Source organism: Larimichthys crocea, chromosome III (genome assembly GCF_000972845.2).
Source record: "Larimichthys crocea isolate SSNF chromosome III, L_crocea_2.0, whole genome shotgun sequence".
Taxonomy (NCBI): Eukaryota; Metazoa; Chordata; class Actinopteri; family Sciaenidae; genus Larimichthys; species Larimichthys crocea.
Window position 1 is genome coordinate 23,049,107 of NC_040013.1, and position 17,590 is coordinate 23,066,696.

Below are 17,590 nucleotides of genomic sequence, written 5' to 3' on the forward strand. Positions count from 1 at the left end.
ATTGCCTGAATGGCTGACGTCTCATTAACTGTCATCTGACTTGTTCTCTGTCATTGTGTGCAAGAAGGAAACGATGGCTGCATCACCGCTGAAATAATGAACGTGCATTGTCTTCATTTGCTGCTGCTGCTGCTGCTGTTTTTCCCTTCAACACATTCATCAATCTTTCTTTGTCAGAGAAAATTTAGAAGAGGTAAATTAATAATTTGTATTAAAACAAAAGATCCTTTCAATCTACCAAAGGACAGAGCACGGGGGGGAATTAAATGTTTGACTAATGGACTAATTAAATCTGCTATCTGCATCGAAACAGATTCAGAGTGCAATGTTCAAGTTCACATTTTCTGTAATAGCGTAGTTTAGTTTGGAGCAACACCTTTTGCGTTAATTGGCTATTCACATTTGTAGCACTACAAGATGAAGAATGAGTTCATCCTGACATACAAGAAACTCACTAATTTACTAGATATTTGCAATTTCTCTCTGCATATAAAGGGTTTATATGATTCTGGTGAGTGTGTGTGTGGTTGGTGGACAAAATACATAGTATAGACAGTAGTATAGACAAGTATAGACAGATTTATTCATCCAACAAGCAGAAGTGAGTTCAAACTTGCCTCGACTGTCTCAAGTGCAAATGCTCCTGTCAGCCTCTGGTAGAGCTGCAGGCTTTTACCCTGGACTCTCACTGACAAGTTTAGGTTCAGTGCTCACTCAACTTCTCTTTGGTCCACCAACTCGCTGCAAAACAAACCTTCAAGTTCTGCCGTTATGCGGGCTGGCTCAATGTCACCCTCTCACGGCTCCTGGGGCATCCATCCAACCATTATCTGTAACCACTTATCCTTATCAGGGCCACAGTGAGGCTGGAGCCTCTCGCAACTGACGAGGCAGGATACAGCTTGGACAAGTCACAAGCCAATCTCTGGGTACATAGAGATAAACAACCAACACCTACGGGTAATGTAGAGTCACCAATTAACCTACCAAGTGCATGTCTTTGGACTGTGGAAGAAAGCCAGAGAGAACCCATGCAGACACGGGGAGAACATGCAAACTCCACACAGGAGGGCTGCTTCTGGGACACTTTAACATATGTGCAGGTCAAAATGTCTGCTGTGGAAAGAGCTATAGATGGACGAAGTGCTACAATGTGCTGAAAGCTGCAAAGAGCGATTGTGTGTGTTTTGTAGGACAGCTTAGGACACCGAGCTCATTTCAAGCTAAATTTAACACTGCAAAGAAGTGCGGGGAAAAAGTAAATACGTTTAAAATTCCATTCAGCATCCACTGAAGAGCGAATCAAGCTGAGCGCTGAAGTCACACTTCGCATTAGCTGATTGGCAACACCTGTTTCATTCATGCTTCAACCAATCACCGGCTTATTCACAGCTCTGTGGCCACCAGCTGATTAGTAATGTCCAATCATATTCATAAAGGTGTGGAGCACAGCTGACAAAATGGGACACTTCTCACTGTTACTGTGCTGATGCACTCATGCCAACGCTGTTTGCTGCCTCAGCTCCCTCAGCTCCCTCCACCACGCCAACCTACTCCTTATGTGCCATATTCATTTGGTATTGTTGATTAAGATTTGTGAGTTAAAAGGGGACTTAGCTCCCCAACAGAACACTGTTACCCCTAAAATATACTGCAAGCGGAACGGCTCTGTTTGTGGGATTGTTTGTGTTGCACTCAGGTGCGTCTCTGCCGGCCACAGAGCATCGCGAGATCTCACGAATTCAAGGATTCAAGGAGTTTCAGGAGTTTTATTGTCATTACAGCACATGTAAAAACATGGGATGAAACGAGATTGGTTTCCCCTGGTCCCGGAGCAGCCCGATATCAAATATATAAAAAATATATATATATGCAATGGCATTCCATGCTGCATCTTTTTTCTGGTGTCCTTATAAAAGGATGTGAGGTGTCATAAATGATTACGCCTGAAAATCCCTCACCTGTTGACTTCAGGTCGACCCCGCCCATTATGACGTGTTCTTGTAATGGAACTCGATTCGTGGTGAACACGTACTACTTTATTTTGAAAATAAACCAGGGTTTTATTTTGTATTTTGTAGCCGTTTTCCTTCCCCGCACAATCTGCTCTGTGCTGAATTTATGCGGCGTGCTCCGCCGTCCGTGAACAATAGAAGCTCTGCGTATGTGTTGCGGAGGGCTGCCGGACGCCGCAGTTGTTCCAGAGCCGTGACGCAGCGGGGACGGAGACTGTGTGAGCTGAGACATTAGCTGAGCAACTGGACATTGTCGAAAAAGAAAAAGTGGTCGTTGACCTTTCCGAATATTTGCTGTGAATATGACCACACTTCTAGTCAACCTTTCCGGTGAAGTGGAGGGTCAAAGTGGAATTTAGCTGTGATAATTACAACCTGCAGAGCTTTTAAGCAAAGCGTGAATGGCATGCGTGTGGACAGAAAGTTACAGAGCTGGTCAGTGGAAAGCTTTTACCGTCATATAACCCTCATACATCTGACTGATGACTGATGAGTGTTGGGTTTTTCTCCTTCTACCACGCTGCCACGGTGATGGATCAGGCCCATTCTTTGTGTGCGACGTGATGGATTTGTCCAATTTCAATTAAATCCTTTTCCTGTTTGAGAAAGTTTTTTATTATTATTTTATACATAAGTTTGTCTAGTATTTCTGCATTTGGTGACACATTTTTTATGTCCACTGCTTGGAAAAAGTGTATGTATGAGTGAGTCAGCATATTTGTCACAGTGTGTTTTATGATGTTGTTTCTTGTGTCCAGGTGTTTGCCTTGACTCTTCTCATTACCTGCCCGATGATGCTGCTGCTGTTTCTGGATAAAATCTCATTATGCTGTCACATTTGATTTCTAGACAGGTACAGGTCTGGAGGGCCTTTGCTTGCAGGTTTAGCATGCTGAGAAACAGTGTGAATATATGTCTGTATGTGTGTGCATGGTTGCTCCTGAACAATGAATAATGCTGAAACTGTCAAAGAAAAAAAAAGTCTGTGTTGGCTGTCAAACCATACAAACCACTTAGTGAGAAACAAAAGTACCAGGCTTGATTTTCTCTCCACTGTTCACTCTTTGTTTGAGCTGTCTGTTAGTGCTTAAAAAACCTTCAAAGGTCTGATATTTGTAAATGCTTAAACTTTTAAGTGGCGTATGAAATTCCTCAATTTGCAGATGGTGACAAAACCAATTGGTCTTCTGGTTTCCTTGACAACATTTCAAAGGTTTTGCAAGAGCGATAACCCTGACACTGGCGAACCATTGTCACTTCATGACAGCGCTGACTCTGAACAGACATCACGCTGAAAGAATAAAGTATTAGTTCCTTGTTCTGGATACACCATGTGAACTAAATGCGTAAAACTCAGTATGACTACAGGCAGGTGAAGTGAATAACACTGATTATCTCGTTATCATGATGCCTGTCAGTGGGTGAGCTATATCAAAGTTGATAAGCATGGAAAATATACCTTTTTTTTTCACAGCAGCCATTGTGACACAGGTCAACACAGGTGTTTCTAATTACACTAATTAAGGTTCCATCCCATTTATTGCAGCAGAGCCTTCCTGACCTGAATGGAACGGGATCTTAATTAGTATCATTGGTAACACCAAGGGCCAATTTGTGATTGCTAGCCAACTGGGTCTCTAAAACTGCAGCCCTTAATGTGGTGTTTCACCTTATAAAGCGTTGTTGCAGTACACCCTTTCATGGAAATGATATTGCCTGATGGCAGTGGCCTCTTTCAGCAGGATAATGCACCCAAAGCAAAAATGGTTCAAGGTTTTGAAGAACACAATGAGTTCAAGGTGTTTACCTCCAAATTTCAGATCACATTCCAATCGAGTGGGACCGTTGGAAAAACAAATCCGATCAAAGGAGGCCCCCAACTTGTAACTTACAGAATTTAAAGGATCTGCTAAAGTCTTGTTGCCAGATACCACAGCACACCTTTAGAAGTCTAATGGACCTTTGATAGCAAAAGAAGACGTACACAGTATCAGGTGAGTGGTTATAATGTTATAGCTGATCGGTTTTGTTAGATAAAGAAGCACGTACGAATGTTTCTGTTTTCTAAATCTCAAGGGCCTCATTTCCACACTCACAGTTCGCCATAAATGTGTGAAAAAACATCCATAAACAGCTGTTTGCATATCGTTCTTGTGCTCGCTTCATCACTGATCAGACCTGCCAATGAGAAGCTATATAACTTCATTGAGCAGAGGTCTAATCAACCAGAATAATTGAACACACCTGTGTGGGTGTGCAGGGCCTTTTAAAGTAAATATTTCTGGAATATTCTGTTTTAGCTGGAGGATTAACATCAATTTCATCTCTGTGTGTTCAGCTAAGAGATGGTCCAGGATGTGTTTTGCCTTGCTAGTTCAGAAACTAGGATTGGAAACATGGTGATGTAACATAGATGGAAAGTGCTTCTCTGTGTGGGCTGATGTTTTATCTTATTTGTCTGTATGCTGCGTACGGTTAATGCAACTCTTCTACTGGTGCCCTTCACAAGCGCAACACTTCCTTTGAGAGGGCTTTAAGTGGGTATGCTGCATCTACAGAATAACAGGGAAAATGCACAGTGACTCTTTATATTTTACGATGTCAGTCAAACATTATTTCACTGGCTAGACATGAATTTGTTCCCCATACAAGCCTTCATATTCTTCTGCCTTATTTCTGTCTGAGTCAGACATTATTCTGCATGTCTGAGAGGTCCACAATGACATCTTGGACAGCATTGGAATAATAACAACTGCCAGACTTGTGCACAGATTTCCTAATAGAAACACACTGTCAAACATCCAGGAGAAACCTGCTTCAAATGTCATTTTAATTTGCAATGGTGACACTTCTAATGGCCACAAGTATTATTATATTAAATTATCTGTCTTATTATTACCAGCAAGTAGCAAAAATAACACACACACTATTGGCCTGTAGAAGCTCAGATTGTATCTAATAAAAACACACACATGATTTAAATCTTATCAGCCTAACCATGTTTGTCTTGTATCCCCATCTCCTCTGTTAATGTGTGGTGTGCCACAGGGCTATATTCTTGATCCCATCATGTTCTGTACGTACAAGACCATATCATTATTTATTTTTTAAATCTATTATCATTGATTTGCTGTCCAAAGTTAATTGGTGACTTTAAATTGCCCGTGAGTGTGGGTGTGAATGGTTGTTTGTCGCTATGTGCAGTGAGATGAGCTGGTGATTTGTCCAGGATGTACCCCACCTCTCACCCAAAGTCTGGATGTCTGGAGAACTAAAGGTCTAGGTCAGGCATCATCCGGCACAATACTTCACATTGTGTACTGTGCAAATGACTAGCTGCTTAATTGACAGGTTTAAAATAAAAGCATAGAGTACTTTGTGTGGGATCTTTTTATCCTTGGAGGACTTTTAGTAAGTCTAACAATTATTATTCTGCCAGTAACAGAACAGGTAGTTATGATTAAAATAAATGTTTGTTATGAAAAATCAACATTTTAAGATCCAAAGTAAAAGGTTTTTTACTTTCTGTGAGCATTTTTTATTTCATCATATCTTTTATATCTTTTCTTTTCCTGGAGGAAATGGGCTTCAGTAATTCTTTATTATTGACCATGCTTTAAAGGAAAGTTCCAACATATTGGATTTTTGTTGTCTTACTGTTTTACCCCTGCATCCAGTCTTTGTACTAAACTAGTCACATACATCACATCATAGGTCAGCAAATGAGCTAACTTGCTGCCTTTGTAGAGTATGTATCCTGTAGAACTGGCTTTTCTACCTGCTCTGCCTCAACAAAAACAATACCACTGCCTAGAAACCTTAACAAGCAATGATGTATGGCGCTCCTTCCCTCCTTTGTTTTGTTTAATACCCAGCTGTGTTCACAAAAATACAAAGACACCAAATGAAATCTTTATTCATTCTCAGCCATACTGAATGGACACTTCTTTGAAAAACTCAAATAAACAGGCTTGAGTGGATCTTTTATACATTTCTTTGTGCGCATTCTGGTGGGTTTACACTCAGTAATCTGTTTAGTTTTACAGGTTAAGGGTCACATTTCTTGCCCTTGCATGACTTTTTGGCCAGACATTTGACCAGAAAACCAACACACAAAGAGAACTCTCTGAAATTGTACTTTCCATCGTTGTTCTTATCCCCCTTCTCCATGATTTTGTTCATGTCAGCCTCACAGACTTTAGCCTGGGGAACATATTATTATCACAGTTAACAGCATGGCATGCGAAAGGAACAAGCGAATCTGCTGTTAATGTATAGATGTGTACGTCGAGTTAACTTACTTTAAGATCAGGGTCTTCGATTTCTGTCTCAAGCAGCTTCTTCAAATTCTCCTTCGTTATTATGCCGTCCTCAGCATACTCCTCAAACATCTCCTTCATGGATTTAATGATATTTTCCAGGCGAGCCATGGTTGAAGCTGGACAAAAAGATTCAGGTTGATGTTGATCAATTAAAAAGTAAACACAGGAGTTAATGTATTTGAGACATGGAGTACACGCATGAAACAACATGAATAGGAAATTAAGTTTTGTCAAGATTTTTGCAGACACTATATTATTAAGGTCTTATTAAATCTCTTGAATTAAATACATATGCTGTGTGACTAAAGTTTACAGGTAATAATGTAAAAGTCAGAAACTCAACACTATGAAAGAGGATGGCAAATACTCAGTTCTACTTGTGTTTGCAGTAGTACACAATAAAACTGCAAAGCTAAGAAATGATTCTCAAGTTTTAGACAAATAATAATGCTGCCCGACAATTATTTATATATTCAGCATCTGAACATGTTACAGCTACGTCTGTTTTCTCTCACAAAACTCCCTGCATCCGTATCTTCCTTTCTTTCAGGACTCACCTTCGAGTTCACCGGGTGAAGAGAACACACGTCCGTGTCACCAGCTTGGTCCCAGATGAGACTAATGTCAGACTGAAGGGAATGTCTACTTTTATAACAACAGACACACAAAGGTCTGAGACTTTGTAAATGCATAACACACACCTTGATGAGTCACGTACTGCATATGTTCTCCGCCCTCTAAACGAACTTTACTAATCCTTTTGTGACACAATACATAATGTGGCATTAACATGTCTGTTTTGTTTGTTGAAGTGTTTTGTTTATAGGTGGAGTACATACTCAGACTGGGGAATGCATTTTTCCATTAAGCAACTATAAGGTGGTGTCTGTAAGCTGTACAGTGATTTCCTCACGGCCTAAATTGTTGGTTAAAAGTCACAGCCGTGTGTTTGTGTGTGTTTGTGTGTGTGTCTGTAGTCATGTTAGAGCAGGTGTTTCACACACATGGGAAAGATTCAAATTAAATGTCAGGCAAATACCAGAGCATGAACTCTACCCCAGATCCGGTGTGCGTGTGCTTGGGTGTATGTTGTTGTTGGGTGCGCGCCCATTGTAACTGCCATCATTAGTGTAGCAGAGGTCAATAATATTCTGGCCACTGCTGATGTACATGTGCCTGGCGTCTACACAATGTTCAACCTTTTAAACAACTACCGAGAGATGTAGTCATGCGCAGATATTCCCGTCCTAGAGACGGCGCGTGTAATTGCACATGTATGTTTCTGTGAGTTTATGCATATTCCTTGCTCACGACAATAATTGAAAACTTTTTTCACACCTTAAATTAAATTGCAGCAGATGTTTAAGGTGAGGAAACATGTACTGTAAGAGTATTCAATGTGCTGATGCATGTTTTTGAAAGGTGTCCAGAAAGAGCTGATTTAATTTTTAAATAGAAGCTTGCCTGAATTTCATTTTAATTTTTAAAATTCTTAAATTTTAGAGACTTTTGAAAGCGTGAACACACCAACAGTCCCTGCTCACAGCTGACGATAATGGACCTTTTGATAAATAAATTGTTCACCGTGATTGATTGTCTATCTCGAGCAGGTTCCAAGTCAGTGCAAGTTAATTTTCCCTTAGTGAAATGACTTTAATCCAAAAGCTGCCTTGAAGGTAGGAAATCAATCTAAAAGGCTATACTGTATGGCTCTGCAATAATGTAAAGTGTATCCAATTTGGAGTTAATGGCCTAAAACATGCAAAACCAACGGCATGGTGCTTTAAACTTAAGTCTTATTCAGGTCGTGAAGCCGCGCTAATCAATACTTTTTCTAATGATGATGGATCAAATGACTACGCATAATGTGAAAGATGACAAACTCACAGAGATTCAAAACTTCTCAGTCCTCTTGTCTACAGACTAAGTAATATTATCTGGCTGCAATGTGTCATGTTGTTGATTTTTGGCTGTTAGCAATTTCCCCCTTTTGACTTAATGACTTCCTTCAACTTGCCTTTTATCTAATGAGTGAGATAAAAGAATGAGTAATTTCTTATGCACCTTGTGTTGACGAGCTGCTGTGGCAAGTAAATTCCCTCAGTGTGGGATCAATAAAGTCTATCCTATCTTGTTAGATTGTACCTTCGTGCCAGTCATGATCAGTCACAATTTTCAGAGTTCAAACTGTTTTGATTATTTGATTACAGGTTTCTGTGTTTCTCTTTGCTCTTGTCACTTTTTGCTTATTTAGTTTTGAATATCGTGTTTTCACGAGGTCTACATTTCCTTACTACCACCCTCCATCCTCTGATTCTCCCTCTCTGCTTGAATCTCTCCTTCCCTCAGTCTGTCACACTCTCTGGTTGCTCCCCTCCTCTCTACATTCACTACTCTTTCAATCTTTCTCTCTCTGTTTCTTATCTCACTTGCTCGTCTTCCACCCTTTCCCTTGCCAGAAGTTGATGACCAAGTCCTCCTCTCTTTGACTTGCACACACCCACACACACGTACACACACACACACACATTATCAAAACACAAGTTTACACACCAGCACGTCCGCCGACACAAACACACATGCAGCGCACTCACACACACTCTCGAGAGAGAGTAGGTTACTCTGTGTCAGCGACTGTTCTCTGCTGAGAGGCTGTGGGCGGCGAGATGATGTCGAGTTACTGTGGCGATTTTCTGTTGCCGCGGCGACGCTTCCACGACAACCGACCGTGGCATACAAGCGCAGACACACATACTGACGACCAAATACACACTCACTTACTGTAGGGCCGGACACACACATAGATCTAGACACAGAGGCTCTTTACTACACCGCCCACATAAACACAGCGCATCAGGTAAAGCTACTCTACTTTGTTAAGGACAGTCTGCCCCTCTTTGAGTTTTATTTTAGATGTGGGAGTCAACCTTTGACCTTTTGTCCATACATGTCCCACCGGAGTTTGGAAGGTAGAGAAGTGTATATATAGGGTAAGGGAGACAAAAGAGACATCACAGAGAATAATTTAAATCCATGAAATTTCAAACAATCCAAAACGCTCCTGGATTTGAATCCTCCACCAGTCACATGCCTGGGTTCCCTCTGGGTGCTTTATAATCCATTTACATATGTTAAGTGGTGCTATAATAACTGTTTTTTCTTTTCTTTCATGATTTGCACCAGAACATTCGTATAATATTTTACACATCTACTGTAGGTAAAAATGTAAATACATATAGGCAGCTCGAACAACGGCATTTTATACAGTCACAGGTGGAAAATAATGCTGCTTATTTTGTCGATAAACACAAAGTGTGTGAGTTTTCTGACAAATCAGAATCAAGTTTCTTTCAGTATATTTACACACCTGCATTTTACTGGATAGATTCAGACATACAATTTTTAAAAAAAACAAGGCTGAGAAAAGATAAATAAACAAACAGGAATATTATAGGTGGGTAAAGAAAATATGTAAATATATATAAAAAGCAACAATGCAGTCAATCCATATTCAAGTCAAGTGTTTTTATAAATTAAAAATCACTTATCTTTATCAGGGTCGCAGCGGGCTGAAGGGTGTGAGGCGGGGTACAACCTGGACAAGCCGCCAGTTCATCACAACTGTTCATATTCACACCTACAGGCAATTAAGAGTCACCAATTAACTTATGAAGTGCATTTTACAGTGTGCAGGATTTATATCGGACAGTGACAGATGATATTTAAAAAGTTACTTCTGCCATCAAATACAGTTTTATACTTTTATAAATCTGATTTTAAATGAAAAAAATATAGACAACATCTGGAGCATCATCCTTTAACAATGATTACAGCGGCAAAGCACGTTTTGAAAAGTATCTGTGTTTCTTTTCTTTTTTTCGATGCAAGTCAGCTTTTTTCAGTTGCTGAAATATTCTTCATCTTGATATCTTCTCTGCATACTTGGCTATGAAAGAAAACATTTTTACTGTGCCATTAAATCAATCTGAAGTGGAAAAATATGGTATGTGCTTCAAGAATAAAGCCAGAGATTCCAGGATAATAGCTGTTTGTAAAGAAAGAAAGAGAAAATACAAAAACACATCAAAACTGTGAAAGAGAAAAATGAACAGAGGAACGAGCAAAAAGAAAAAGAGAGAACAGGCGCTCTGCAAATTATTGCAATTTTCTATTAATCGCATGTACTGATTTTCATTAGTGTGTGTGTGTGTGTGTGTGTGTACAAAACCAGTCAGATTTTTCATTACACTGAATAATAAAGTCACACTAGTCTGAAAGCCTGTGGGAGAAAAGGAAAAAAAAAAGAGAGAGGGAGGAAGAGAATAAAAGAGCGAGAGAGTAATAACACCAATCAGACAGCATTAGCAGAGCAGAGACCAGTAATTGGAGCTGTGAAGTGTGACTCATCGACAGCTAGTGAGACCTAACACACACACACACACACACACATATAGAAACCATCAACCACTTGTCCCGCTCTCCTTCTTTCTTTCTGTGCTGCCATCACTATTATTCTCTAAGTAACTGACACACCTTCCTTTTTATGCATCCTTTTTATCACTCATCCATTTTAATCCACACAGTATTTTACACACACGACTGAATTCTCCACATCTCCATAGCGTCCTCTAATCTAGACATGGATGCAATCACGTGCACACACACACACACACACACACACACACTCTCCAACTCTTTCTCACACACTCGAGCCAACACACCCACACACACACACACACACACACGCACGCACGCCCTCCCTTTCCCGGGTTGACATTCACACAGCGCTGCCAGCTACGCCACATAAGAGCTCCTTCCTGTGCTGCTCGCCCACCTGCTGCATCGCACACACCATAATACTGAGAGAGAGAAAGCCTCTTTTCAACCTTTTCCGAGTGAGGAACACTTAACGAAAAAGGCCATCTCTCCTGTGAGCGTCACTCAGAATGTCCTTCTTTGAGCATGCATTTTCCTTTAGAGGAAGGTCTTGTGCGGGTTGTTCTGCTTGTGACCTTTCGACAGGAGCGTTGTCCTAAAAGAAAGTCACAGCCGTGTGATTTGAATCCACCTTTCCACCATTTCTAGTACTTTGATGGTGTCAAATGGATCAGTCCTGCATTACGTCTGAAAACCTTTGAAAAGGCAGTTCAGTTACTGTTTATTACACATAATACGAGCATAAACACTGTATGTACACTTTATTACAAGCTCCTGTTCACATTTACAAGCCATAATCAGGCCCAAAATGTTATAGTAGTAATCAGTTACCATAGAAATGTGCTTTGCCATGGCGACACTGCTGCAGAGCTGTGACAGATTTCATAATATGCATCATCAGATATCATGTCAGCCATGTGCAAATATAGACTTAAGGTTTCTCTCTAGGGGGAAATGAATTTAAATGATATTATTGTCAGCAGCTGGCTGGATGTATTTGCCTCCATTCTGTACATTGGGACATCACTTATCTGTAATCATCTATCAGGTCCTGCTATTCCTTAACTCATTTCCCTGCCGTCACCGTGACCTCTCCCGCCTACCTTGCACACCTATTCCCAGCACCTATCAGCACCTGCACATTCCCATTCACTCCTCACCAGATGTTCTCTTCCGTTTTAGCTTTGCAGCCTTTTTGTTCTGCCTCCCTGACCTTCTCTGCATGATCCCCTGCTTGCCCATCAGACCTTTGCCTCTCTGCCTGACCCCTTTTTAAGGTAATTTTTTCCTGTTTTGTCCGGTATTTTTTTATATTGCCTGCCTGTCTCTGAGTCATATATTTGATTTAGCTTCATCTGGAACAGTCCTGTAATCTTGGATTTGCACAGATAGATGATTGCTTGTTTTTTTTATCTGCAGCTAATGTGCTCCTGATGTTTGACGCTTAAAATAATCCTCTTTCAGTTGCACTCCATCTGTAGTAACTGTATGATTATATCATCAGATATCATGTTTCTCTTTCTCCATGTCACTTTGCATTTGTGTACTGAGCAAATAAACAAAGTGTCCACCTGAAGATAGGTGTCACCTTTTGATATTTGGCTACAGTTGATGCCACTTTTGTATATATCAGTGCAAACAAATCAGTCAAACTGCCATTCAGCTTCGATCCATCACTTTTAAACTCTCTGAAAACATTACAAACAACACTGCGAAAAGCTTTCAAGTCATTTCTGAGTTTAGTTTAATGTTTCTCTTCAATAAATATCTGACATCTTGTCATTTCTGCCGACAGGTCATGACTTTCTTGAACTTGTCGCACCGTGGAGGCTGTGATCGAGGCTCTCATCCGGCTGCGTCTCCACAATACTCAGTTTCAATCTTTCACCTCTCTGCTCACGCTCCTCCGCCTCTTCTCGTCCTCCTCCTCTCCTATCTGTCTCGTCCTGTTTATCACCTTTTCCCCTGTCCGCTGCTTGTTTTCCATTTACGCCCTCTGTCCGGTCTTTCGGTTGCACTCCATCGCTTTGTTCCGTGACATTTGTCGCCTCTGTCTTGTTTTTGCATCTGTGTTGAGTTCTCAGTGTTCTCAGTTTGTCACTAGCCATGGTAAAGTAGTTCTTCAACTCTGCCACGGGTCCCTTGTCAGAGAAGAAACGGTCCAGGTATGCCTGGGCGTATTGATCTGAGGTGATCAGGTCAAGGTTAATGGCAGAGGACATAGTTGCAGAGGTGTTATCAGGCCCAGAGACTCTTCTCCCTGTTAAAATGAACTTATTTCAGTTAAACACAACTTGAATGAGAGAGGCATATGCAGGAAGAAGAACGTTTACCTGTCTCTGTCTCCATGGTGGACAGAGGGATGGTCACACTCTTTCCTGTTTCTCTGTCCGTCACAGTGAGTCCGGTCATGGATCCCTCCTCTGGCGCCTCACTGGAGGGGTCACGTGATGCCAGAAGACCGCCTCGACATTTCACAACACACACAGTACTAGACTTATAACGCCTGATGATGAAGAGATAGAGGGTTGACGGGATGAATTGGGAAAGAACAGAAAAGTTAAATCAGCTAATGAACTTATTTTCTTCTGAAACACTATGATTCATCACTGCAACATTACAGCGATGAGATGCTGCGGGTGTAACAAAAAAGAAATACATTGATGCATTATATTTTGGCTTTTGTGTTCTTTTTCCCCCATGTACTCGCACACTGTCGATTAAGCCATGATTACAGTCAGTGCCTGTCAAACTGAATATTGTTTCTGAAAGCAGCAAGTCTAAATGTAAGCTGAAAGTTTAGGGCTAGACTTTTCTGACAGGCTTTTTTTTTAAAAATGTTATGTTTTTGCTGTCAAGTCTGGAACAGGTTGAAGAGCTTGTCTTATAGTTGGGCTCTGTGTGGCTGTGGTTTCCACTGCCAGGCTGCTTTATTAGGCTCCTGCTTCCTCTAAAGTGCTGTGTCTAACATGGTCTATATGCTGTGTAGTGCACTTCATGTATAGGTTGTCCAGCTCGAACAAAACAATCAGCAAAAAAGTACATTGTGGCGCGGTGAATAGTTCATGCAACTTGCTGGACAAACATGTTTTATTTTAAAAAAGTTAAAAAACTCTAAGTCATGAAATGTCAATATGCAACCCGGGGCAGCTGTGGCTGAGGAGGACGAGTTGTCCACTAATCAAATGACCAATCCCTGGCTCCTCCAGTCTGCATGTCCAAGTGTCTTTGGGCAAGATACTGAACAAAGGTCGCACCATCGGGGTGTGAATGTGAATAGGTAGCTCCTAAAAAAACTGAGCAGTTGGCGCCTTGCTTAGCAGCCAATGTATAAATGTGTGTGAATAGGATGTGTAGTGTAAAAGCCCATTGAGTGGTCAGAAGATGAGAAAGACAAGTACAGTCCATTTACCATTTAACCCTGGAGTCAGAGAGCAGACTCTTCCACCACTTTCCAACAAAAAGCTGCACTTTTAGAAAAACATGGGCTGTCATTTGGTCAAAAGGGGTAAAAATAAAAATCCAAGTTAATAAATTCCCAATTTTTAAACATGCTTTGGCCACATTAGTGACCCAAATGGGCATGCACATGTGGCATATGGAGCCAATACCCTACAAACTCATCATAAACATGTCGGCTAGACAGCTATTACAAAGTGAACCTCCACTATTGTTAATTATTAGATTGTCACATCTGCTGTATTACCTGTAAGCAGGTATGATCTGTGTGAGATCTTCCTTGTATTGCTCCAGCGCCGCCCTCGCAGCCAGGGGTTCAGCTTTACCCTCAAGACCAGCCAGGTGAACCAACATCTGGGTGTTAAAAGCTGCTCCGCTGGCCCAGTGCCTCAGACACCTAGAGGACCAGAGAGTTGTTTAAACTCTCCTGGTTTGTTCTGTATGTATGATCTCATTTCATTACTGTATTCTCTCACCTGGAGTTACAGTCTCCCCCCAGCAGACACGTCTTCAGCTGGGTGAGGGTGAGGCTGAGCTGGGCCTCAAGTCTGATGGAGTCCTGGATCAGCTTGTTTTTCTCATTCAGATTGATCCTACAGCGCTTCAGGTACTCCTCCATCACCTCCTGGAGCTCCCAGACTCTCTGCTGTGGGTGAAGATTGTATCAGAGTGACTTTTTTTTTTTTGGTAATCCTAAACTTTCTGTGCCGTTCTTGACCATGCTTGATGTTTGGGTGTCGGACAAGTTGTCAACTCACTAACCATAATCATAACAAATATGTGTACAACTGTCCATATTTATTAAACAGCATTACATTTCTACACAATTTTGCTTCAGCAATCACTTTGTTTGTTACTTTTATTACAAATTCTCTTCATTATCTTTTACCTGGGACGATGATGACCCTGCTGACTTCCCTTTCACAGCTGAGGATGATTTTGAGGATGTGTAGGCCATATCCATCACCATAGTAACCACTAATCCCACCAGGCCGGCGAGGCGAGGCTCATCTGAGAAGGCTGACAATCGGCCAATCAGGTCCTTCAGATAGGTGGGCGCCTTTTTCCCGATGTCGCCCTGCAGCTGGATGACAAGAGACAAACTTTCTCATAAAATTAAAATTCTAAGTGCTCTCCTCATTCTCAAAAAAACGCAAAGAGCATTTTTATCATCATCATATTGCTCCTTGTTGACCATTGTATCGATCTGTAACCTCTTTACAATCCCCATCAGGACCACGGTACTAATATTGAGTGGTGCAATCGCTCTTTCTTATCTGTCTCAAGGCAACAATGTCTTTCATTGTTCATCACAATTCATGACTGAATGGATTTAAAGGGGGAAATCAATGAACGGTCCACATGCTCAGTCCACATGAGAAGAAACAGATCAAGCCCACGTCTCCTCACAAACTGTCACACTTTGTCTCTGATATGTTAATAACCTGTTGCAGTTGTTCCTGGAGGCCGGCCCGGGAGTTGAACCTCTCATCGTGATTGGCTAGGAGGACAGGGTGGACGACTCCGAGATGAGGTACAGCACCGGCTTCCAGCATGGCATCATAGAGGAGAGAACCGATTGCATCCTTCACTTGGGAAAGCTCTTCTTCTGATGACTGCAGCTGTCCCATAATGGTATTTTTGTATGCGTAGTTAATATTCCTAATTTATGGCAGCATCTGGGGAAGAAGGGAAATGAGGGGAGATGGTAAATTACAGGTAACACAGCACAAAACAAACTCTGGCTGGTGAATAATGGGTGCAGAGAGTGAACCACACACTCAGATGACAGATCAGTGTAAATACAGTCCATGTGTTTGCTTATGTAACACCTTTTGACACGAGTTACAAATGTCACAAATAAAACATGCATGTTTAACTCATCATATCAGCAGGATGCATCATTTTCCAAATACCTCCAAGATAGCACCCTGACATTTCACACTAATATTCCAGCAGCATGTCAGTCACATCTAATCTCTCTGTTTTTTAGGCAACCGGCCTCTTTGTTTCCTCACTTCCTCCTCCTTCCTGTACCCCCGCCTACTGCAGTGAAGAGATTAACCAAGACAACGCCGCAGCAGACTGCAGCTCAGCAGTAAATCTAGACCTCCCCCTGGCTGCACTCACCAGGAAATACAGCTGCTACAGAGTTTGACATGTCTTTAAAGGCTCAGGACAGCCTGCCAGTAATCTGAGTAATCTCCATCTTTAGGATTTAAAACCTCCAGAAATTAGTTGTTTTGCACTCTTTCCTATCGTGCTATCATTACGTGAATGCATGATAATGAAATTAAACCAATCCTCCTCGTGCTGGGGGACTCCCTGGAAAAAAGCCAGAGGTCCTTGGGAATGAAAGTAATAGCTCCGAACTCTTTATGGCTGTGTTAAACATTGAAAAATAGGCCAAGGGCTTTCGGCTTTTTTTTATTTAGCTAAATGGAACAGTGGCCTTGGTGGTGGTGGTGGTGTGAGGTTGATTTTTTTTTTTATATAAAATATGGGGCAAGGGGATTTGGGATTTTATGTAGTGTAAGAGATGTTCTTTGTTAACTGGGACAAGGGCTTGTACACTGCCAGGCCTCAGAATTTAGTGTGTAGCTAAATGAAATGCCCCCACACTGTGTTATGGACTGTCGCTCAGGTTAATGTGTGTGTCTTGACTGTTATTCATTTATTGTCACTGAGATTAAACTAAACTAGACCTTCCTCCTCTCATACTGTAATTTAGTTTTCACAGTGTTTCAAAAAGGATCTGAAACTTTTTTTTGTCTCCTTTTTAATTAGTGTGCTCAGTTATGTAATATCACTTACATTGAGCATCGCTAAAAGTGCAAGGACCTTAATGTAAAAAAGCCATATGTATGTCTTACGATATAAGCAGTAACATACAGCAGCAGCTTCAGCATCTTTCAATTCATTGTTTTTAGTTTTAATGTTTGTTTTTAAATTAATTCTCAAGCATGCAGGGCTGCAATATAATATAATATGGCACTGCATTACATTTTCTCCACCGTAAGAGTCCCTTTGAACATCGTGCCATCCTCGAGGGCACTTTATCATGTTTTATCTACAATAGAGGCATCCAACATGGCAGTTGCCTTCCCATTCTACCAGTTATCTCCCCCACATTCATCAACCTCATGTCCAGACGCAGAAGAAAATGATCCTTTAGCTGCTTAACAGTCAGATCTAATGACTTACCTTCATTAGACAACCAGAAACACAACTCCAAATGAACGACGCTTCCTAAGTGCTGGATCGTAAACAAGCAACTGTTTTCTAATTGGTCGTATTAACTTTATAAAACGATAGCATGACAATGTTATGTTTGCAAATTGTTCTACTGCCTCCAAG

The 17,590-nt window shown here is 41.2% G+C and overlaps 1 protein-coding gene and 1 long non-coding RNA gene across 4 annotated transcripts; one reads left to right on the plus strand and one right to left on the minus strand.

Moving 5' to 3' along the window:
• Positions 1–6,900: 6,900 nt before the first annotated feature.
• Positions 6,901–16,343, plus strand: LOC113744324 (uncharacterized). The gene is made up of 3 exons (XR_003461440.1): positions 6,901–7,007; positions 15,688–15,868; positions 16,227–16,343. It is a non-coding gene; the product is annotated as an uncharacterized LOC113744324 (long non-coding RNA).
• LOC104928834 (hypothetical protein) lies at positions 12,502–16,293 on the minus strand. 3 transcript variants are annotated; one of them, XM_019261320.2, is made up of 7 exons: positions 16,150–16,293; positions 15,679–15,912; positions 15,123–15,317; positions 14,710–14,876; positions 14,481–14,630; positions 13,108–13,280; positions 12,502–13,034 (listed from the first exon to the last, which is right to left on the minus strand). In XM_019261320.2, exons 2-7 carry the CDS (start codon positions 15,862–15,864, stop codon positions 12,571–12,573), a joined length of 1,335 nt encoding a protein of 444 aa, XP_019116865.2. In that variant the 5' UTR covers positions 15,865–15,912; positions 16,150–16,293; the 3' UTR covers positions 12,502–12,570. The 3 variants fall into 3 exon arrangements, with proteins under 3 accessions (XP_019116865.2, XP_010741489.3, XP_019116861.2); XM_010743187.3 differs by having other exon boundaries at positions 14,710–14,879; XM_019261316.2 differs by having other exon boundaries at positions 14,710–14,879; positions 16,114–16,267.
• Positions 16,344–17,590: the final 1,247 nt, after the last annotated feature.

Bases quoted from the DNA above. Each gene is read 5' to 3' on its own strand.
- LOC104928834 (XM_010743187.3), bottom strand. From the start codon at position 15,864: ATGGGACAGCTGCAGTCATCAGAAGAAGAGCTTTCCCAAGTGAAGGAT. The intron at 15,318-15,678 runs GTTATTAACATA...CTTGTCATCCAG, and splicing joins TCCAGGAACAACTGCAACAG to CTGCAGGGCGACATCGGGAA. The intron at 13,035-13,107 runs GTAAACGTTCTT...TCATTTTAACAG, and splicing joins CACCATGGAGACAGAGACAG to GGAGAAGAGTCTCTGGGCCT.